The following is a 23014-nucleotide window of genomic DNA, read 5'->3' as shown; positions in this document are numbered from 1 at the left end:
GCAAAACTGCCACTGTATTATAGTAACTTCACCATTTTACATTCACCCCAGCAGCGTAGGAGGCTTCTAGCTTCTTCACATGCTCACTGTCATCCCTCCCTCCCATCCTTCCTTCCTCTCTCTCTCTTTCTTCTTTCTTTCAGTATAGAAATCCTACTGAGTATGAAGAGGTATCTCAATTCAGTTGTGATTTCCATTTCCCAAATGATTAATGAGGTTGAGCATGTGTTTATTGGCATTTGTATATCTCTTCTGGAGAAATGTTCATTCAAATCCCTTGCCCAATTTTTTAATTGGGTTGCCTTTTTATTGTTGAGTTATGAGAGTTTTTTATATATTCTGGATACCAGACCCTTATCAAATATGTGATTTACAAACATTTCTCTCATTCCGTGGGTTGTCATTTCATTTTCTCAATGCTATCCTTTGACATGTGGAAGTTCTTAATTTTGATGATGTCCACCACGCGTGTATTTTCTTTGGTTGTTTGTCCTTTTGGTGTCAAAACTAAGAAACTGGTATCTACTCAAAAGTCACAAAGATTTACATCTATATTTTCTTCAGAGTTTTCTCTCATTCTGTGGGCTGTCTTTTCATTCTTTTGATCGTGTCCTTTGATGCACCAAGGTTTTTAATTTTGATGAAGTTCAATGTATCCTTTGATTCACAGATTTTTTGGGTTTTTTTTTTAAGATTTTATTTATTTGTGAGAGAGAGAGAGAGAGCACAAGCAGGGGGAGCAGCAGGCTCAGGGAGAAGCAGGCTCCCTGCTGAGCAAGAAGCCTGATGAGGGACTCCATCCCAGGACCCTGAGATCATGACCTGAGCCAAAGGCAGACGCTTAACTGACTGAGCCACCCAGGTGCCCCCTCCATCTCCACAGCTATGATATGTCCGGCCATCATCATCTCCTCTAGCACCCTGTACTACGTACTGATGAGACCACCTATTTTTACTCTTGCCCCTTCCACACAGCAGCCAGAGTCCTCTCTTTTCCTTTTTCCTTTTTAATATTTTATTTGTATTCAGGCATTTGACAGGATGTCCAACAAGCTCTTGAGAAGGCGCTCAGCCATCATGGAGAGGCAAATTAAAACTGAAAGGGACACACATCTGTATTGACAAAGACGGGAAGCAACTGAAATTTTATTTACTGCTGGTGGGAGTATAAAATAGCAGAACCACTCTGGAAAACTGCTGACTTCCAGTAAAATTCAGGTTGGGCTCTCCAGGAAGCACACTCTGAGATAGAGGTTAGTATTTATTGGGGGAGCACTCTTGGGATCAGGACTTGGGGAAGGGAAGGAAGTGGACTGTGGAGGGAAACTAGGGTATAATGCAATCTCAGTGGGGGCTCCCACTGACCCTGGGGAGTTTGAAACTGCAATGGTCATTTAACATCATAAAAATGAATGTTTATCTCCCCCCCCCCACATCTTTATATTTATGATAGTGCAATATATCCACTGTTATTAACCTTGCTTCTCCCACTCAGCAAAATATTTTAGATATCATTCTGTATTGAGATATAGCTTCCTCAGTTTGTTTTTTTCGTCTGATTTTTTTTTTTTTTTTTATGATAAGAGTATTCCTTTTAAGTGACAGACTATATTAATCATTCCTGCAATGACAGTCATCGGGCTGTCGTTTGATTATTGCAATCAACACCGCAATGACCGGCTGTTTATATAAGACATTTTCCACATATGCAAGAACATCTGTAGCTTACAATCCTAGAGATGGAATTGTTGGCTCAAAGCTACACACGTCATTTTGAAAGACATTGCAAAACTTCCTTCCACAGAAATTGTACCAATTTTCAATCCTCTCAGCAATGTTGACAGTGCTCATTTCCCCATACTTCTTTTTTTTTTAATATTTTACTTATTTATTTGAGAGAGAGAGCGAGAGAGAGAGAGAGCATGAGCAGGGTGAGGGGCAGAGGGAGAAGCAGGCTCCCCACTGAGCAAGTAGCCCGACGCGGGACTCGATTCCAGGACCCCGGGATCATGACCCGAGCCGAAGGCAGACGTCAACCGACTGAGCCACCCAGGTGCCCCTCCCCATACTTTCTAAAACATGAATGGGTCATGACTCCCCCAGCTTAACCCCTCTACACTTCCGGCTGTCCCGAGAGCAATCAAAGCCCTCACCACAGCCCGGGAGGGTTTCCACTGTTTGGCTTCTGCCTACCTCACTTTCCATGACTCACTGAAGCCAAGTGCTGGGGGGGAGATCCTGAGGATTACTGTGGAAAACGGGGATGCCATCCAGAAGGGCTGGGGGGACCTGGCATTCCGTCCTCTGGGGGAATGTGTGTTTAGGCACCAGGCTTGCTGCTGGGCGCCCCCATCCTGGGAGTGTGGAACAAGAGAACTGGAGAGAGGTGGTGTGGCAAATGAATGCCACGGGAGGCTGCAGTTACCTTACCTTGGAGCGTCCCCCCCGCCCCAGATTAAACTATCCGGCTGGTTGTGAGCCGCTTCCCGAGACGGCCAGCAGAGGGCAGTATTCTGCTTTGGGACGGGGTCTTTTCTCCATCATAGGGGGACCCTGCACCGAGCTGTCCACCAGGGGGCAGTAAGGACGTGGCTTGGAGGCTCCAGGGCGGCTAAACGAAGCTGGAGTGGGAGAACTGGCTGCCCTTCCCGATCAGCACTGAGGCCATCCTTCCACAGCTGCCGAGGCAGGAAGGCCAGTGCGGGCTGACAAGGAGCCGCGCTGCTCAGTGCGCTCGGGCCGAGAGGCCGGGACCCTTTGGGGGGTTCCCCCGCCCCCTGCCTAGGGACCTGATGTCCTGCACCCCTGGCGCAGTTCCCCACCCCACCCCTAGCCCTGGGGAGCCCTGCAGTCATTCTGTGATTTCTGCAGACCTGCCCTGGGATGGGGGGCGGGGCGCAAATCCAGGAGCACCCCAACCCGCCAAGATGGGTGGTTAGCACTTGTCCCAGAGCTGTCTCAGCTGTGCAAAGTGAGGCATCAGGTGCTTGGATTTGGGGATTAGGACATGGACACCTTTGGGGGGCATTATTCTGTCTCCCCCAGAGAATGTAAGCTGGTAAAAGATGGACTGAGGAAGATTCTCAAGGAACAGGACACATGGGATGCACTTAGGCTCTTCTGAGTTGTTTTTGTTTTTGTTTTAAGATTTATTTATTTATTTGGGGGGCACACACAGAAGGAGAGGGAGGAGCAGACTCCCCACTGAGCAAGGAGCCTGAGGTGGGCCTCGATCCCAGGACTCTGGGATCATGATCTGAGCCGAAGGCAGACGCTTAACTGACTGAGCCACCCAGGTGTCCCGTGATTTACTTTTTTAAAAACCACCCCCAGGGTTGCCTGTGTGGCTCAGTCAATTAAGCATCTGACTCTTTGTTTTGGCTCAGGTTGTGATCTCATAGGTCATGAGATCAGGCCCCATGTCAGGCTCCACGCTCTCCAGGGAGTCTGCTTGAAGATTCTCTCCCTCTGCTCCTTCCCCCCCGCTCACGCTCTCTCTCTCTCTCTCAAATAAATAAATAAATCTTAAAAAGACAAAAAACAAAAAACCACCCTTGCTGCCGGGTAGGGAGTGTGTGAGAGGCAGAGCCAACAGCATTTGCTCATGGATTTGATCTAAAAACATCCACACTGGTGTGTGTGTTTTCTGTCCCAAAGCCTGAAAGTCTGGCACCTGGAGAACCGGACACTCTCCAAGTGGGCAGAGGATGCCTGGTGGAACCATAAACAGAGGTGTCCCTGGGTAGCACATCTGAGGCCTGGAAGTCTCTTAGCAGACTGAGGGCAAAGTGGTTGGAACAAAAATGATTCACCGTCCCTCGGTGCCGCATCCTCGAGCTGCCTGCTAAAGAATGCTCTGCTTTGCTCATTCCAGTTCTCTATCCCTTGAGCTTAAGAGAAGGTCTTGGGGGGGGGGGGCGCCTGGGTGGCTCAGTCGTTAAGCATCTGCCTTCGGCTCAGGTCATGATCCCAGGGTCCTGGGATCGAGCCCCGCATTGGGCTCCCTGCTCGGCAGGAAGCCTGCTTCTCCCTCTCCCACTCCCCCCGCTTGTGTTCCCTCTCTAGCTGTCTCTCTCTCTGTCAAATAAATAAATAAAATCTTTAAAAAAGAGAGAGAGAGAAGGTCTTGGGGTTTTCTGGAGGCATAATTGGAAAAAAATGAGATGGAGGCAGAGTGAGAGAGATAGGAGACTGTTGGAGGCTCCCTTGACTGTAGGATATGTGAAATCACTACAGTTCTCATTCTGTCAGGAGAGCAAGTGCAATTATCCTGGACCCGTTCCCCCCCCCCCCCCGGGCCCACTGAGCCACCCAGGCGCCCTAACTCTAATTTTCTACATACTTTTTCAGAGTGTGTGTCTAGAAGTAGTCCCAGATCTCCTGGAGCTGCAGGACTGGCACAGAGGAGCTGGGACCACCAACCCCTTCCTCTTTCCAGGGCCTGGACCTGGTTGCAGCAACCCCAGTTCCCATTGGCTGATTTTAGCAGCTCCGCCACACTCCTGATTCATATTTTGCTTCCTGTTGAGTAAACCTTAATTAATTTTTATGCTCACTGCTGCACCATGAGCAGCATGAGTTTAAAAACACCCAGTGTTCATTTAAATGTGTCCCGTTGCTTTATATTTATATCCGGAAAATCATATAGTTATATTTTAGTACTGAACACAGAGGATGGAAAGAATCTCAGGTTCCCTTTCTGAGGTCCATGGGAACACAGACACTGCCAGAACTTCGCAGTGGGCAGAGTAGGGACGAAGAATGGATATGAATTTCCAGCACAGAGAGCGAAGCATTGTTTAGTTTTCGGTGGTCAGCATGATTTCAAGTCAAATTTTCATACAGGTAGCAGTAGGCGGGATGGCAAAGGGAAATAGTTAAAGATGCAGAAAATCGGACCCTAGCAAACCGGATTCAAATCCTAATCCTACCACTTCCCCGCTTGTGACCTCGGGCAAGGTGCCTCGCCTCCTTAGGCATCTGGAATCAGGGAAAGAATATTCAGTTGTCTAAATAGCTGTACTCTGGAGACGCCGCTTGTCGGATTTGAAGTGCTGAAATACACCTTGAGTGTTAACGGGTTCTATTACATTCTAACGCTTCGGGCCTCATCTCCTGCCCCCTCCTCTCCAATCCAGCCACTGAAGGCTGCCTCGGCGGTAGTCCCAGCCAATTCCAGGCCCTAGCAGGGGGAGGATCCGAGTTCGAAATCCGTCTTTGCCATTCAACTGAATTACTCAGGGCCCTCCCCAGACCTCAGCTTCCTCATCGGCGTAATGGGGATAAGCACAGATAAGGCAGGTGCGTGCGCGTGCGTGCGAAAGGGCTCTGTAAACCGCAAGACACAGAATTCATTCGGTATCTGGAGCGGAGATGATGAAATCCAAACCCCCGCCCGGCAAGCGGTCCAAGCACGGCACTTGTGCGAGGCCCCAGCGTTGCACGCTAGAGGGCGCTGCTCCGACTCCCTGCGGCCTGCGCGACCGGATAGGGCAGCTCGGCGCGGGGCGGGGCCTCGGGGAGGCGGGGCTTCCGGCCGCCTCCGTCGCGGTTGCCAGGGGAGACAGCCGCAGGGAGGCGGAAGGAGCCGAGGATCAGCCTGCGCCGAGAAGGGGCGCAAGAGCAATGGCGGCCATGGAGGCCTCGGAGCCCGGGTGTCGGAGTTGGTCCTTGTGTCCCGAGGTGCCATCCGCCACCTTCTTCACCGCGCTGCTCTCGCTGCTGGTGTCCGGGCCCCGCCTGTTCCTGCTGCAGCCGCCCCTGGCGCCCTCGGGCCTCTCGCTGCGGTCCGAGGCCCTGCGCAACTGGCAAGGTGAGCAGGGGCGGGGCCGGGCCACGGGGGCCAGCCCTCTTCCTCCCACCTCGCCAGGCCCTGGGCTCCGGCCTCCTCGCGCCCGCGCCGTCGGGGCTCACCTCCAGCCACTCCGCCCGCACATCGTTCTCCCCGCCCGGAGCACCAGCCCCGTATCCCGCGTCTTTGTCCCTCCAGAGTCCCATCTTCGTCATCACTGTAATCCTTCCCTACCCGAATTCGTCCCCTTTCCCGGCGCCGCCCGTCTGGTCGAGGCCCCGCATCCATTCGCTAGCAAACCGGCTTCGTTCACCCAGGCTCGCTCCCCGACGAGAGGGCTCGTTCCTCTCCCTCTCCCCGTCACATACACACCGACGTTTGCTGGAGGGCCTAACTCCCCCCTCCCCCCGCCCCCTGGGAACAATGTTTCTCTCTCCATCAAGACACTTGAGCATCGTCTGTGGCTCCCCCTAGAAGCGTCCTGGCCTCTTTGGGGTTTAGAATTTCTTCTGCTTCCTCGTGTGCATCTTAACCCTGACTCTTGATTCCCAACTCCTGGGGGGGGGGGGGGGCGGAAGAGGAGGCATCTTGTGCCTTGGGAAAGGTGTTTGTATCATCTACGGCTGAGGAATTTTGCAGATCGATTCAATATAAACGTCCGCTCATGAGAGACAAACCTAGTCTCTGTCTCTTCCCCCTTCTTTTCTGGGGAGGAAAATGGGAAAATTGTATAGCTTTTGTTGTTTCGCAAAGCACACTCACGAGCATTAATCTTGATCCCATGACGTAGGCTTTATTATTCTCCATTATTTAGGTGAAACAGGCTTTAATGTGGGGGAGTCGCAGAGCTATCAAGTCATGCAATTGAGACAGCAACAGGTTTTTTTTTATTGTGTGTTGTTTTGGAACTGGAGCCTTGGGGGTGTCTAATACCCAAACCGTATAGAGTTGCTTCTAGAATCTTCACATTTATACTGGGAATTTCAGTTTGTACTTGGAATGATTGCCGCAAATAATGAAGTACTCTTGAGATGATGCAGCCTTATAGAGATGGCCTGAGGCATAAGGTTCATAGCCTGCCTCCCTGCTCAAACTGTTCCACCTGCCCTGGATACACAGAGCACATCCTTGTAGACAAATGCAAAATGTCAGTGTCAACAGAGCTCCCCTTACCCCCCTTTAGTTCACAGCTTCTCTGAGTGTGGGGTTCATGGGCATATCAAGCATTGCTCTACCTGTAAGGTTGGATACGCGCTTTCAAGGAAGACTTCTGAGTTCTCTATATAATTAGTGATAGTTTTATGATCTTTTTAGGTACAAAATAATTCATGGTCCCTTTTTTCTTCCTCTGAACAGCCACTATGGAAGGAGAGGTCAGGATTACAGCCGAGGAGACTGGCACAAAGAGTGTTAAGTGACACCCACTCAATCCACCCTGAAGCTGTTACAATTAATTAACCCTCAAACTGCCCGGTGAGATAGGTCAGTATTGAAACCTAAAAAAAAAAAAAAAAGGATTCTAAAGCACATTACAAATTCAAAGACCATCCCATGCTAAAAAGTGTTATTTTTTTTTTCCCCCACGTGGAAGCTAGTCACGGACTTGCTCCAGGTCCGGGAAAGAGCAAGGATTGGATGTTCACAGCTCTCCTTTGAGTCTTGGGTCCTTCACTATTGCCTCCCCCTGCCTATTGTGGCTCCTGGCTGATTTTCGCTGGCCCTGACAGCCAGCTACTCCCCCTTTCCGAGGTGGGTTGTAACCTGGCTTGCCCTCCTTAGCGCCCCCACTGCCAAGCCTCTAACCCTGCTCCCTCTGCAGTTTACAGGCTGGTGACGTACATCTTTGTCTATGAGAATCCTGTCTCCCTGCTCTGCGGTGCTATTATCATCTGGCGTTTTGCTGGCAATTTCGAGAGAACCGTGGGCACCGTCCGCCACTGCTTCTTCACCGTGATCTTCGCCATCTTCTCTGCTATCATTTTCCTGTCGTTTGAAGCTGTGTCCTCGTTGTCGAAGCTGGGGGAGGTGGAGGATGCCAGAGGTTTCACCCCAGTGGCGTTTGCCATGCTGGGAGTCAACTCCGTCCGCTCTCGCATGCGGAGGGCCCTGGTCTTTGGCGTGGTCGTGCCCTCGATGCTGGTGCCGTGGCTCCTGCTGTGTGCCTCCTGGCTCATTCCCCAGACCTCCTTCCTCAGTAATGTCTGTGGACTTGGAATTGGGCTAGCGTGTATCCTTCCTGGAAAGCAGTTGGAGGGTGGTGACATGCCAAAGAGTGAACCAAGTTGGAGGGCCGCGGGGGGGGGGGGGAGCCGCAGATAGAGCCATCAGCTCAGGTGGAGGTAATCTAGATTCTAGCTTCAGCTTTGAAAACCATGGGGTCTTGGGTGGGTCACTTCCCTTCTCTAGGCCAGAATTTCCCCATCTGGAAATCAGCATAGCTAGCTATCTCCTCACGCCAGCTTAGCACTGCCAGTTTGAAATATTCTGATTTGGGGTTTTTTCCCTTGTAAACTGAGGTATAAACCTACATTTGGCTAATGATGAGAAGAGGTTTCATTGGAAGAATCTGAAATACCCATGAGTTCGAGATGTTCCATGAAAGGAAGAGGAAACAGGTTGGTTTGGTTTGGTTTGGTTTGGTTTAGTCTTTTTGTCAGAAAAAAACTTTTTTTTAAGGATAGGCTCTTATGGGTGATTAGAAACTTAGGATAAGCCTTACATCACTTGTATAATATTCTGGCAGTGACAGGTGATGATGGGGGGGAGTTCTAAAATACAGTGTGGGTTACTTTTTTTTTTCTTTTAAGATTTTATTTATTTTAGAGATAGAGGGAGAGGGAGAGTGGGGGGAGGAGCAGAGGGAAAAGGACAAACAGACTCTGCTGAGCGAGGAGCCCAACGTGGGGCTCCATCGCACGACCCTGAGATTATGACCTGAGCTGAAATCAAGAGTTGGACACTTAACCGACTGAGCCACCCAGACACCCCTTTTCTTATTATATTAAAAAAAAATGTTTGTAAGTAATCTCTACACCCAACATGAGGATTGAACTTACAACCCCAAGATCAAGAGTTGTACACTCTACCGACTGAGCCAGCCAGGTGCCCCAATGTGGGTTACTTTTTTTAAATACCAGAATTGGTAGTGTTGGATGTTGAATAGGGTACATTCATAAAATCTCTTTCAATCTGTGATTCTGTAAGCTATTAGGGTAGGTAGTGTGTAAATACACACATAGTTCATTTATCTTACTCTAAAATTTTAATTTTGTTAATTTTGAACCTGTTTTTTCTAATATATATATGAAATCTAAAGCTATGAACTCCTCTGTAGGCATTACTTTGGCTGTATCCCACACATTTTGATGTTGTATTTTCATTTTCATTTAGTCAGAAGTATTTTCTAATTTCCCTTTCTAAAATCCCTAATCCCTTGGGATTTCTTCTTTGATCCAAGGGTTATTTACAAATGAGTTTCTTAATTTCTAAATTTTTGGTGATTTTTCAGGTTTCCTTTTGTTGATGATTTCTAATTTCCTTTCATGTGGTCGGAGAACTTTCTTTTTAAGATTGTAGTCCTTTTAATTTGTTTTCTGGCCCAGCATTTGATAGATCTTGGTGAATGTTCCATGTGTACTTTAAAAGAATGGGCATTCTGCAGTTGGTGGGTATAGTGTTCAATGTCTGTCAGTTAGGTCAGGGTGTTGATGTTGTTCTAGCCTTCTATACAGTTATACTGTTCTATCAATTACTGAAAGGGGACTATTGAAATCTCCAACTAAAATTGTGGATTTGTCTATTTTTTCCTTTCAATTCTTGTCAATTTTTGCTTCAAGTATTTTGAAGCTCTATTACTGGATGCATACACATTTAGGATTATTATGTCATCTTAATGAACTCACCTTTTATCCTTGTGAAATGACCATTTTAATCTCTGGTAATATTCTTTGCCCTGAAGTCTTTGTTTTCTGATATTACTATGTAGTTATTCTAGCTTTCTTTCTTAAAATTAGTATATACATGGTAGCTATTTTTCTGTCATTATATTTCTTTTTTTTTTTTCTTTTTTTTTTAAAGATTCTATTTATTTATTTGACAGAGAGAGACACCGTGAGAGCAGGATCACAAGCAGGGGGAGAGGGAGAGGGAGAAACAGGCCTCCCGCGGAGCAGGGAGCCCGATGCGGGGCTCGATCCCAGGACCCTGGGACCATGACCTGAGCCGAAGGCAGATGCCCAACGACTGAGCCACCCAGGCGCCCCTGTCATTATATTTCTAATATGTTTGTGTCCTTATATTTAAAACATGTTTCGTGTAGAGAGCATGTAGTTGGGTCTCCAGTCTGACCATCTCTGCCTTTTAAATGGCATGTTTAGCTCATGTACATTTAGTATAATTATTGATATGGTTGAGGTTAAGTCTTCCTGCCTGCTCTTTGTTTTCTCTTTGTCCCAAATGTTCTTTGTTCCTTTTTTCCTCTTTTCCTGACTTCAGTTGAGTATTTTTTAAAGATTTATTTATTTATTTATTTATTTATTTATTTGAGGTGGGGGAGGCACAGAGGGAGAGGGAGAGAGAAACTCAAGCAGACTCTGCATTGAGCACAGAGCCCAACACGGGGCTTGATCTCACGACTCTGAGATCAGACCTGAGCTGAAACCAAGAGTTGGATGCTTAACAGACTGAGCCACCCTGGTGCCCCTTCAGTATTTCATTTTTTTAAAGATGGGCTCTTATGGGTTTGCTCTATTTGCTGTTAACTATATCTCTTTGTCTTATTTCTTAGTGGTTGCTCTAGAGTTTACAATATACATTTTTAGTTTATCACAGACTACTTTTGGATAATTTACCACTTAGTATATAATTTAAGAATCTTACAGAATTGTATTTCTGTTTTTCTTCTTTCTATCCTTTGTGTTATTGTTGTCATACATTTTATTTCTGCTGCTGTCATAGGTGTTATAAACCTCATAGTACATTACTATTACTTCTGTTTAAACAGTCAATTATATATTTCTTAATTTTAAAAAAGCAACATTTACCCACATATATACCATTTCTAATCTTCTTCATTCTTTTTTTTAAAGATTTTATTTATTTATTTGAGAGCAAGAAAGAGAGAGGACAGTGGGGGGGAGGGGCAGAGGCAGAAGCAGACTCCCCGTTGAGCAGGGAGCCCGATGCGGGGCTCAATCCTGACCCCGGGATCATGACCTGAGCCAAAGGCAGATGCTTAACCGACTGAGCCACCCAGGTGCCCCTCTAATTCTCTTCATTCTTTTGTGTGGATCATAGTTTCCATCTGGTATCATTTTCTTTTTGCCCAAAGAACCTCCCTTAACATTTCTTATACAGTGGGTACACTGGTGACAAATTCTTGGCTTTGCGTTCTTGAAAATGCCTTTATTTCACTAAATACAGAATTCTGGCCTTCTCTGATCTTCTTTCACTTTTAAGATGTCATTGCATTACTTCTGGTTTGTATTGTTTTCTCATGAGAAGTCAGTAATTCTTATTGTTTTCCTTATATAATTCATTGTCTTCCTCTGGCTCCTTTCACAATTTTTTATCATTCTTTTTCAGTTATTTAATTATCATGTGCCTTTGTGGTGATTTTCTTTAAGTTGACCTTGCTTGGAGTTGATCATTGGATCTTGGATCTGTGAGGTTAGAGTTTTCATTAAGTCTAAAAAAATTAGCATCACTATGTCTCCAGGGTTTTTTTGTATCCTATTTTCTTCTCTCCTTCGAGGGTACCAATTACACATATGTTAGACTACTTAGTATTGTTCAGTGGGTCTCTGAGGCTTGGTTTACTTTTTTTTTTTTTTAAGATTTTATTTATTTATTTGACAGAGAGAGACACAGCGAGAGAGGGAACTCAAGCAGGGGGAGTGGGAGAGGGAGAAGCAGGCTTCCCGCTGAGCAGGGAGCCCGATGCGGGGCTCGATCCCAGGACCCTCGGATCATGACCTGAGCTGAAGGCAGATGCTTAGTGACTGAGCCAGCCAGGCGCCCCGGCTTGGTTTATTTTTTAATTCTTTTAGCTTTTTTCCACTCTCCATTTCAGTTTGGATAGTTTCTGTTGCATTGCCTTCAAGTTCAGTGATCTCTTTTTCTTCGGTATATACTCTGCTGTTAAACCCATCCACTTAGTTTTTTATTTCTCGTGTTGTATATTTCAGCTCAAGAGGTTCTTTTTTTTTTTTTTTTTTTGTAGTTTTCATTTCTGTATTGGGATTCTTTATCTGTTCCTTCATTGTGTTTGTGTTTTCCTTTAAACCCTTCATGTACTTAGATATTTGTGGTAGCTGTTTTAAAATACTTGTCTGTTAATACCATCTTCTCTATCATTTCTGGATCTGTTTTTGACTGATTTTCCTGCTGAGTATGGACCCGTTTTCTTCACATATCTCGTAATTTTTTAGTTTACACTAGACACTGCAAATGCTGTGTTATCGAGGGCTGAGTTGGTTGTTGGTTTTTGTTTTTGTTTTAACAAGTGTTGATTTTTTGTGTTTGTGTGTGATAAGTAGTTAATTTACTTGGCAAAGCATTACCTTTTTGGAGGTCTCCTCTGTATGCCCTAGGTGTTCAGTGAGGTCTCTTCACCCTGTCTAGTTAGAACTCGAGCATGTCCCTGCCCTGTGTGAGCTCCAGGATAGTTGCTGTTCCCTCAGTAGCTGCTCTTTGCCTGGCATGAGGAGTCTCTGCCCGCGTGTGTGCACACTGGTATTCAGCTAAAGACTCAGGTACGTTTCTGGAGCTCCTTCCCTGAGCAGCTCCCTCCTCTCTGTGACTCTGACCTGGAAATCCCAGGCACTTTTTCTTCTCTGAACTTTCTCTGTCTCTCCGGCTCAGCAAAACACACCATTCTCTGCTTGGAGTCCCCTTTCGATACCGTAGTTTGGAAAGTGCCTCCAGGCACTGGAAAGCCAGCTCAGTCTTGAGGCTCGCTTCATTTGTTTCCCTTGTCTTCAGTATCACAGCCTGGCACACAGTGTTTGCTGTCCAAAGTCTGAAGACAGTTGTGTAAAATATTGTGTCCCAGCTTACAGTTATCTATGGTGGGAGGACTAGTCTGGTACCATGACTTCTTCAGAGTCCGAAGCAGAACAGATGGTTAAGAGCGTTCTGAAGTCATCAGCCGGGACAACTTTTGACTTCCTCACAGCACTGGTTATCATTGGAAATCAGTCTTTGGAAATAATACTGCCCTCCCTGAAAGAACACAGAGGCATGCAGGGCCATTTTTGGTTATCACGGTGACCAGGCGCTACTGCCATTTGGTGGCCGGTGGCTGGGGACGCCGAATGTCCAATAATGAGTGGAAGAGTCTAGCCCAGCAAAGGCTTGTCTTGCCCAACTTGCCAGGAGCATTCCAGTGAAGAACACTGCCTCAGGAACAGCTCCCAGGGCCTCCTTACCTTCTCTCCACCACTACCCTCTTCTAGCTGCTGCTGCTTGCAATTTAGGGTTCAGCACGCACCTCACTTCCTAGGGAAAGCCTTCTCGGTCTCCCTACACTAGGTGAGGGTCCCCAGCCTGATCTTCCAGTGATCAACGTTTGCTTATCACCACTTCCTCTACCCCAGTTACTTCCTCCTTGTCTGGCACTCGTTCCTTAGTTCCTGGTGTATCACAGGTGCTCACTAGGTATTTGTCAAAGGGATGGATGGATGGATGGACGGACGGATGGACGAAAGCTGAATCTTTATGGCTGCCTCGGCAGTGGTGGGTTGACATAGGTCAGCCAGAGTGCCCTCAGATCACTTACTGGGGGTGGTGACCATGGGGGGGAAGTGCTGCCAAAGAGGCCCACACGAGGCTCACTTGGTCACATGGAGGCAGGGTGCCTTCTATTTGGGGACAAAGGGACAAGAAGATGTCAGTCCCCACAGAGGGTATCGAGACAGCCTCCTGGCTCATCCCACTGCAGAGACACAGGCGTGTGCTGGTGTGATTGTAGCAGTTGGCATGGGACGGGTTGGCACAGGGCAGGCGAGGCGTCATCTGCCCTCCTCGACTGCTGGGCCGTGTTCCCTCTGAGGTGCAGGGCATAGAAACTCAAGCCTTGGTTTCCCCTGAGCTTCAGCTTATGGTAGAGCGAGTGCTAATCCCCCTGTGGAATAAATGTGGGAACCTGTGTTCTATGGGGAAGTGTTCGGCCCTCCTCCCTTGAGCCGTCTCCAGTTTTACTTAATACACCAACCTCAGATGGCCTCACCTACTGCTATTCCATCGACCTCTCAGAGCGAGTAGCACTGAAGCTCGACCAGAAGTTCCCCTTCAGCCTCATGAGGAGGATTTCGGTGTTCAAGTACATCTCAGGCTCTTCAGCCGAAAGAAGGGCAGCCCACAGCCGGAAGTAAGTTACAAAACTCTTAACACTTGTTCCAGGGCCCGTAGAGAGTGTGACTGGTTCAGTATCGCAGGAAAAAGGGATAGGGTATGTACAATCCCGGACCCAGAACGTCCACGCACAGATGTCTTCTGAGTGCTCTAGATCCTGCCCAGCTGCATCTGAAGTAGGGACTGAGCCGAAAGGGGGAAGGGAAGGCATCTGAAGTGCTCACGTATACCCCTGAGTGACTTGGGACAGACCGTGGGAGGGAATGGCCCCATCAAGTGTTGTTACCAGCCCTCAGTGCTGCCCAGCACCCTGCGCAGGTCCCCCTGGGCTCTGGCATGGAGCCCTGGTGAGAAGCAGGCAGTCCGCATGGCTGACTAGGCGGCTGGGACGTGAGACAGCGCAGGACCTGAGAGGTAGCGTTTTCTCGGCCACCCAGCAAGAGAAGGTAAGGTTTCGGGTCTTCCAGACCAGGCTCACTAACTCCATGGAAGGTGCTAGGCAAGCCGCCCAGGCTAACGTAGCCTCACTCCGTCCCATCAGAGAGGAGGCCCAAGGAGGACAGGAGTCTCTTTAGGTAACACAGGCAGGAGAGCCCCATCTAGAACTAGGGTCTCTTCTTCCAGGTCCTATTCACCCCCTTTCAGCTGTTTCCCCACTGCCGGCCTCTCTGTCCTTCCCTGGGTGCATCCATGCTGAGACTTCACCACATAGATTTTCTTTCCTTCAGGGTTCCCTCCAAAAGAAAGGACTTGTGTGAAGTTCAGGAGCTTTTACCTTCAACCAGCTGTGGAATAGAGTCCGAGCTCTGTGCTGGCCTGGACGCAGGGTTTCGGTTGAATTGGAAGCTGCTGTTTGTAGCTTATTTGAGGAGGCGGATGCCCCCCAGCCTTCACCAGCTCAGGGCCCTTTGACCATGTCTTTAAAGGCGGGGACATCAGGGGCGGGGGTGTTGGGGGGTACTGGGAAAACCAGAAATACACACTCACCCAATTTCAGGCAAGTGATCCCTGGGGTCTAAATATGTGGGAGACGATTGAAATTTAGTTAGGTGTATGAAGGCTTTTAGGCTTTTAATTGCTGTTCTCATAGATTCGAGAGGGGACTTCAGGGGTCCTTGGGTACAAGCTCGCACCCTGTGAAGTTGCCCCCTCTCAGACAGCTGAGGGTGGTTGCCTCGGCCTCCTGGCTGGGGGCTCATCTCCAAGGCAGCCCCTGACGAGAAAGTTCTTCCATGTGGAACAGCAGCTGCCTCGCTGTAACTGGGACACTTTGGTGCCAGGTCTGATTCTGTCTCATCATGACAGACAGATCTGGGGTCAGGGAGGTGGTGACCCTTCAGGTCCTTCCGTGTCCCTCACATGGCACGTATAGAATGCCTCATTATCCCGGCCTGCTACAGGCCCCCAGCACAGAACATGACGTCTCAGTTGGCCTGGCGATGGGACACAGGTATTACAACATGCGTGTTGTTTTTGGCAGTTACACAGCGGTCTGGACACTTTTGCCTCCTGGAGGCTCTTGGCGAGCTTCCGATAATCCAGATTCTCTGCATTTCCAAGAATCCCAGAAGAAGTGAGATGTTAATGTTACGTGCTTTGTTCCTGTACTTAAGCAGCTGATTTGATGGGTTTTTTTAAAAGCTTTATTTATTTTAGAGAGGGGTGGAGGGGGAGAGGCAGAGGGAGAGAGAATCTCACGCAGACTCCCTGCTGAGCTTGAAGCCTGACGCAGGCTCGATCTCGCGCTCCTGAGATGACCTGAGTCGAAACCAAGAGTCAGACGCTCAACTGACTGAGCCACCCAGGTGCCCCCTTAAGCAGCTGATTTGTCAGGTCAGGTTTTAAGTGAAACATGTATGGATTCGGTCCAGTCACCTACCACAAACACCAGTCGTATTCGCCATCGTTCTCCATATTTGAAACTCTGCGCAGAAGTTCAGAGGATAAAACCCTTGGGCTGTGTCTCCATTTGTGGTCCCAGCCACACGTGTCTGTGGCGGGCCGGGGTGGGGGGTCTTTCATCTCCAAGGGCGCAGCTCCGCACATCTGGCCTGTCGGTTCCTGCCGGCCAGGACTTTGAGCTGTGCGTCTTCACTCCCGAAGCCACAGGTAGAAAACCTCACAGCAGACAAGGCCTGGGCCCAAGCCCTGTGTTACCCCACTCGAGCCCTCCTGCCCCCCCCCCCCCACAGAAGTTGGCCCATTCTCTTTGGGTAGCATCGCTGAGCCGGCCACAGACACAGTGACGGCTGCGATCCGGTCCCATCTCCGTCTGGGGGACAAACTGCTGCGAGCGGTTACGCCTCAGGTGGCCTTAGTCGTGGGCCCCGTGTCCTTTCATCCTACAGGCTTACTGCGGGACTGTGAGTGGGCCCTCCCCTCTCGGGCATGTTTTCTGACCGGTTGAGCTTAACCTGTCTCCTCACTTGGTGCTTGGAGCTAGTTACAGAAAATGTCCAAAGCAGGTTGTCACACAAAGTGGTCTGGTGACCCCGAGCCTTTCTCACATCCAACGACTGCTAGGGGCCTGGGCGTTACCAGCTGAGTGACCATCTTCTCTCTTGTTCTGTTCCAGGCTGAACCCCGTGCCCGGCTCCTACCCCACGCAGAGTGGCCACCCTCACCTGTCCCCAAGCCACCCTGTCGCCCAGATGCAGCACGCCAGTGGCCAGAAACTAGCCGCCTGGCCAGCTTGCGCTCCTGGCCACATGCCCAGCCTGCCTCCGTACCAGCCAGCTTCTGGCCTGTGTTACGTACAGAACCATTTTGGCACAACCCCCAACTCCTCCGGCGTCTACCCAGCTTCCGCGGGTGCCTCCCTGGGGGTCCAGCCCCCCGCCCCCCTCAACTGCCCTGGCACGGTGTATTCTGGGGCCCTGGCCACCCCAGTGGCTGCAGGCTCCAAGGAGTGCTCAAGGGTCCTGATACCCTGACAGGGAATTTCTAGGGAAGTTATCTCACATCTTGGCTTTCTGAAGAAGGTCCTCTGTGAGCGAAGCTAAGATTTTCTCGACAAAAAATTATTTATCGAACACCTCTATGTGCCAGGCTCTGTGTCGAGTATTTTGATATATATCCCTATTCCAGTCCTCATGACAACTATGTGAAGTGCAGTTTGTCGTCCTCAGTTTACAGACGCAGAGGGCGAGATGCTCTGTGATTAAGTCACGTAGTTCTGTAGCCGCCCCGCTGGGCTGCTTGGCCCCTGGCCCAGGGCGCCTCCCACCTGCCGCCCTGCCTCCCGAAGAACACCTGGGAGAAGAGCGCACTGGGGTGGTCAGTGGCTGCCAGGGGCTCGTTCTAGCTCTGCGTTTCCTTCCTGTCTTCGTGTGTGGTGCTCTTGGTTCTAGTGTCCGTGCGTCTATGTCTGCCCTTCGAGAGCTCCCAGCCCGTGCGCTTGGCAGTCCCGGGGCCCGTGTAGTGTTGCTCCCCTACAGTGACCCCCCCCCCCCCACCGCCAGCCTTCTGCCCCAGGAGCGGTGCGGTGGGCCATGGTGAACCGCAGCAGCATGCTGGTGGATCCATAGTGTTGATTATCTTTGTATAAAGAAACCGCCTCCAACCTGCTCATGGTGCGTGGTGTCTCTGTGGTCTGGCTGGGGCTAGAGAGGGCAGAGTTGGGGCAGCAGCAGGGTGGGGTGTGATGGCGAAGACAAGTGGATCAGGTTGAACCAGGCAGACGACCTCCACCCAGTGGAGATCTGACACGGGGCGGGGGTGGGGGGTGTGGGGGGGTGGTTTGAGTGGCAAAGGAGCTGGGATAGCTGAAGGGGGAAACAGGAAGCTTGGACAACCCTGGGATTGGCAACAGCGGGAAGCCACTGCTGCCCCTAGGGGGCACCTCCAAGCTGGGACTACGCGAGGAGGGGTTGCCTGGCACGACCTCATCCCGGTACTGGCCTCTGAAGCCAGAGGTGCTGAGAAGAGGCTGGCCTTTCTGCCCATCGTCTCATCTACCGTCAGGGCTGCCCGTGGGCCAGATCTGCCAGAACGCACTGGCAAGTGAGCTCAGGAAATGGAGTTGGCAGGGTGAGCCCCTCTGATGCAGGGCAGATGGAGGATAGGAATGTGCCTGAGCCCACAGGTGCCTGCCCGGCCTGAGAACTGTGGCTTCTGATGAGCCAGCCATCGGCTGGAGCTCCCCGCGGCCGTCAAGAAGGCACGCCGACTGGCAGGTGTTTTCATAGACCTTACGATGTGTGACCTTGATCTATTCCAGAAGCTGGATGGCCAAGTCTGGGCTGGCTTTTTAATAGGTCCTGGGTATCAGAGGTGAGTAAGACACACCCACGAGTGCACCCAGCCCAGTGAGGGCCGGGCGGTGACAGGCACATACCGGGGTGGCCTGCCCTGGGTGAGGGGGGTGGGGATTCGGTCCAGTCACCTACCACAAACACCAGTCCAGAGTAGGATCCAGAGTAGGATACCCCGGCCGAGGAGTTGGGTGCCCTGACGGCAGCTGAGAGTTGTGGGTGGTCCCAGAGCAAGTCTGGCAGGGCCCAGCCTGGGGCCTCTGTTCTCCAAGCACAGGGTCACTCGGTGGGTACGGGCTGCTGTGTGTCCCCTCCACGCTTTCCCAGTCCCGGGCCTGGATCCAGCAGCAGGCGAGAGGACCACCTGCTCCCAGCGTGACAGGGTCACTTCCCTGGCGTAGGGCCTTCCTGCGTGGACGGGCTGGCAGGCGCTATGGAGGCCGTGGGCCATGGACATGGTCGGGCTGGGGGCCCCCGTCACGGGTCCCCGAGTCACACAGCTGGGAGGGGCCTCAGAGGTCATTCAGTGCCACCATCTCCTCCATCCCGCTTTTACTCGTGGGGTCCCAGGGAGGCAGGAACAGCTCGGGCCGCTGCAGCAGTTACTGCTCTGACTCGTGCTTCCACATCCGTGTGTTTCCTGGAACTTTCCTTGGTTTGGCCACGGTGCGCGGCTGGCAGCCTGGAGCCAGGGCAGAGGAGGGCTGTTCCCCCACAAAAAACAATAAGCATGATCTATTTTCTAGGGCCTGGAGGGGATCCCAAGCCCTTCCCCATTTACCTGTTGGATCCAGCCCCAGAGCACCTGCTGTCCACGAACACTGAGCGTGTGCCGAGGCCGGGGCTAGAGACTCAGGTGAAGGCGAGCGCACAGGCCTGGCGCTTGATAAGTAGCTGTTGAATGCATAAATGAGCAGGGGATCCCTGCCCTCAGGGAGCTCAGGGGTGGGAGCGATGGCCAAACATGGACTTGAAGCTCCATCGGGCACTCATTGGAGGCTCCCAGACCAGTCTGGAGAGCTGGAAACCGGTTGGATGCCAAGCACACCCTCTTCCGTGGAGGGAGGCACTCACCGCGACTGTTAGCACGTTCAGCTTAAGGGAAAGCCATTATTCCCTGCTCACTAGAGACCTCTCTCCTATCCCCAGGCAAGGCAGGACTCATGGCTGCCAGAGAAGCTTCCAGACGCCTAGTTTCCCAGCTTGGCCAGCAGGGGGCGGCTGTGACAAACATCCCCTGGGGTCAGCTGTGCTCTGGAGGCTGGGGGTCCAGGAGGGAAAGGCTGGCTTCTGTCCTGTGAGGGAATCGGACCTGCAGACAATGCCAACAACAGAGCTGAGAGCGACCACTGAGTTCCAAGCCTGTGCTAGGCCCTGGGGACCTGAAGGTGGAAAAGAACCAGCCACTGTTGGTTAAGGGAGACTTGCTTTATAGAGATGGAGTGAGAGATGGGAGCCCATCTAGGGGAGTCAGAGAAGACCCTCCTGAGAAGAGGAGGGGTCACTGGGCAAGGGCAGGGTGGACGGCAGCCTCAGCAGACTGGAAGGTGAGGCTCCAGTAGCCAGGGGAGGGGAAGCATGTGAGTATGGATGCTGGGAGGGCAGTGGGGAAGAGATGGTTGCAGTAGCCCGAAATGGATGTGGTGAGAGCCGGCCTGAGACCCTGGCAGTGGGGGGGACAGAAAGGCAAAGCCACCTTCTGGGGTTACTCAGCTTTTCCACCCGAAGCCCAGTGCTCCTGCCCTGCCTGAGGGTGCCTGCTCACTCCCAGTGAGCGGGGCGGGGGCGGGGGAGAGGGCAGAGTAGGCTTGGAAGCAGGACAATCCTATAGAATACCTCGAGGTTCCCCCAAGGGGAGAAGGGGGAGCTGGTCTCCGAGTTGGGTGCTGGACTTGGGGCTCCAGAGACCCACAGGGGCACCTCTCCCAGCCTCCACCCCAGGATGCTTCCTGAGTCTGATATGCTGGTCCATGCCTGGACGGATGCCAGCTGCAAGAGCAGTGCCCCAACCTGGACCCGGAGCTTGGCTCCTCGGGGACTGTCCTGCCATCTCCAGAGCATAGGCTGCCTGAGACCTTGCTCCGGGGTCCTGTTGTGAGCCTAGAGCCCCTCCCCAGGAAAGGTCTGCAAAGGCTTGCCTGCCCAACCCTGCCCTTGAGCCATGGCCAAGTCACTTCCTAAGGTTGCCTCCTTAATGGAACCCCTTCTCCTGGGGGCCTAGCTATAGTCCCGCCAGGAGCCAATGGCCAGGGGGGCTGCCCTAGAGGCGGCGCTGGGACGGTGCGGGCTTTCCCGGTGTGCGGGGCCGTTGGAACCAGAGGGTGCACCCGCCGCAGGCGTGTATAAACACAGGCACGACGTTTTGAACTCACATGTCTGAGTTCTCACCCACATCAATTTAACTGCAAACAGGTAGGTTTGCAAAATGCAAAATGCACACGCATGTGGTTAAGGCACACACCTACACGTATTCATACCTGTACGTGCACAAAATCAAGCACAAGCTGATCTGTGCACAAGTACACACTGTATATACATGTTGCTTCCCGGGTGGGGACCAGCTAATCCCCTCCCTTCCCCCTGCCTTGCCCAATCTGACCCTAGCCTACCTCCCCAGTCTTCTCTCCCACCACCCTCCCGCCTTCCCCCCACACCCCCTGCTGCTGGCGCTGTGCGAATTGACCAGATGGCTGGCAGGAAGCATCTGAAAATGAGCAAACTTCAGAAACAGGCATGGCCACCTGTGGCTTGTGATGAGCAGGGCAACAGAAAGCCCTCTGGGCCCAAACCTCCCCTTCTGTGTGCCTATCACGCACTACCTGGAATTCTACCATCAGAGGCCCATTCCTCTGAATTAGGCTCCTCAAGGTTCACCATTGAAGGGGAGCTGGAAAAGACCGTGATTCCAGTGCTCACACTGTACTCAGAAATGTGAGGCCCAGAGAGGGGAACTTCTTTGGCTAAGGACACACAGCAGAGAACCCAGGTCCCCTGACTCCTGTCTTTGCTCCGCTGTTCTGGTCGCTGGGTGGAGGAGTGGGCTCGTGGACAGCCAGGACAAGAGGCAGGGACTCTCCTGTGTCCCAGCTGAGTCTGCTGGAGTGTGTTGGCCTCAGGAGCCTAGGCACGGAGACCAGGGCCCTGGTGCTCACGGGGCATCCCAAGGCCCTTCCATCAGACTCTCCTGCGGTGGGTGGTGGCACTGGTGTGTGGGAGTACTCCAAACCCTTCTGGGATGGCTGGGAACTCTGTGGAGGGACCCCTTTTCCTATCAGGCTGGGCCAGGCCCTGGCCAAACTGCAGCCTGGGATCTCCCTGGGGAGCAGCGAGCAGAGAGGGCTCATCCTGAGCCTGGATGCGACTGACCTCTGCCCTGCCCGTAATCCCATCCCCCTCCCCTTGCAGAGACCAGCCCCACCTCCACTCGGGCTCCTGAAGAGAGATTTCAGCAGAAGACATAAGGGCACAGGAGAAATGTTCTCTCCCCCAGACCCCGGCCCTGCCCCCAGCCCCATGCAGGGCCACACCCCCTGTCCCCTCCACAGAGCCCAGGCCTCACCCAGGAAGAAACAGATCAGGATGATGGGGAGCTCAGGGTGGCCCCACACAGCACCTACACGCAGGGCCTCAGCAGCCCACCCACCGCCAGGGCAAGGGGCCCCTCTCCAGGACCCACGCTTCAGTCCCCGCCCCCACTGTCGGTGCAGCCTCCTGGCCCAGCTTCAACCATGCCCAGCCCCCAGCACCCCTCAGTCAGTGTTGTGGATTAAACTGTGTTCCCCAAAAAGATACATTGAAGTCCTAACCCTATCCCCGTGAACATGATCTTCTTTGGAAATAAGGCCCTTGCAGATGTCATCCAGTTAAGAAGAGACCACACTGGAGTAGTGTGGGTCTTAAATCTGATCACTGGTGTCCTTGTAAGAAGGCCACGTGGAGTCACAGGGACACAGAGACGCAGGGAAGGGGCAGCGATGTGAAGACAGAGGCAGAGATTGGAGGATGAGTCTACTAGCCAAGGAACACCAAGGATTTCTGGAAGCCTTCAGAAGCTAGGGAGAGGCAAGGGACAGATTGCTTCCTAGAGCCTTCAGAGGAAGCACGGCCCTGTCAATGCCTCGACTTGGGACTTCTGGCCTTCAGAACGGTGAGACAAAGCATTTCTGTTGTGGGAAGCCACCCAGGGGTGATTTGTTACAGCTGCGTTGGGAGACTAAGACAGGCAGGCCCGTCTCCCCAGGCACCTGCACTCGGCACATCACCATCCTGCTCAGAACCTCCGGGAGCCCCCCACCAGCTGACACTCAAGGCCTGCCGGAGGCCCCCACCCCACCCCTCGCCACCTTCCCGCTTGGCTCCGCAGCATCCTCTCTCATTTGATGGGAGGGAGAGGAGAAGGGGAAATGGAAGAGAAGTGCCATTTTGAACTTGGGTGACTGGCGTCCTGCGGGGAGTGGGAGGGCTGGAAGAGGGAGGTGGTCTGCAGGCAGGGGTGGGGAGAGGGGTTTTTGCCATTTCGGGCAGTTTGATTGGGTGGTCCCCAGGGGTGTGCAGGCAGAGATGGACTGAGGCACTGGGAAGACATGAGGCTAGGACCCAGACCCTGGTTAGTCTTCAG

At 51.7% G+C, this 23014-nt stretch overlaps 1 protein-coding gene across 2 annotated transcripts; it reads left to right on the top strand.

Moving 5' to 3' along the window:
• Positions 1–5542: 5542 nt before the first annotated feature.
• Positions 5543–17709, top strand: RHBDD2 (rhomboid domain containing 2). 2 transcript variants are annotated; one of them, XM_036112514.2, is made up of 4 exons: positions 5543–5812; positions 7611–8018; positions 14009–14159; positions 16719–17709. In XM_036112514.2, exons 1-4 carry the CDS (start codon positions 5626–5628, stop codon positions 17074–17076), a joined length of 1104 nt encoding a protein of 367 aa, XP_035968407.1. In that variant the 5' UTR covers positions 5543–5625; the 3' UTR covers positions 17077–17709. The 2 variants fall into 2 exon arrangements, with proteins under 2 accessions (XP_035968407.1, XP_035968410.1); XM_036112517.2 differs by lacking the exon at positions 5543–5812 and adding an exon at positions 7387–7540.
• Positions 17710–23014: the final 5305 nt, after the last annotated feature.

Source organism: Halichoerus grypus, chromosome 6, assembly GCF_964656455.1.
Source record: "Halichoerus grypus chromosome 6, mHalGry1.hap1.1, whole genome shotgun sequence".
Lineage (NCBI taxonomy): Eukaryota > Metazoa > Chordata > Mammalia > Carnivora > Phocidae > Halichoerus > Halichoerus grypus.
The sequence above is the reverse complement of the archived record's forward strand: the minus strand, read 5'-3'. Positions and strand labels throughout refer to the sequence as shown.

Excerpts from the sequence above, each read along its gene's own strand:
- RHBDD2 (XM_036112514.2), top strand. The coding sequence starts at position 5,626 with ATGGCGGCCATGGAGGCCTCGGAGCCCGGGTGTCGGAGTTGGTCCTTG. Across the intron at positions 8,019-14,008 it reads ACTTGGAATTGGGCTAGCGT|ATGGCCTCACCTACTGCTAT; the intron begins GTATCCTTCCTG and ends CACCAACCTCAG. Across the intron at positions 14,160-16,718 it reads AGGGCAGCCCACAGCCGGAA|GCTGAACCCCGTGCCCGGCT; the intron begins GTAAGTTACAAA and ends GTTCTGTTCCAG.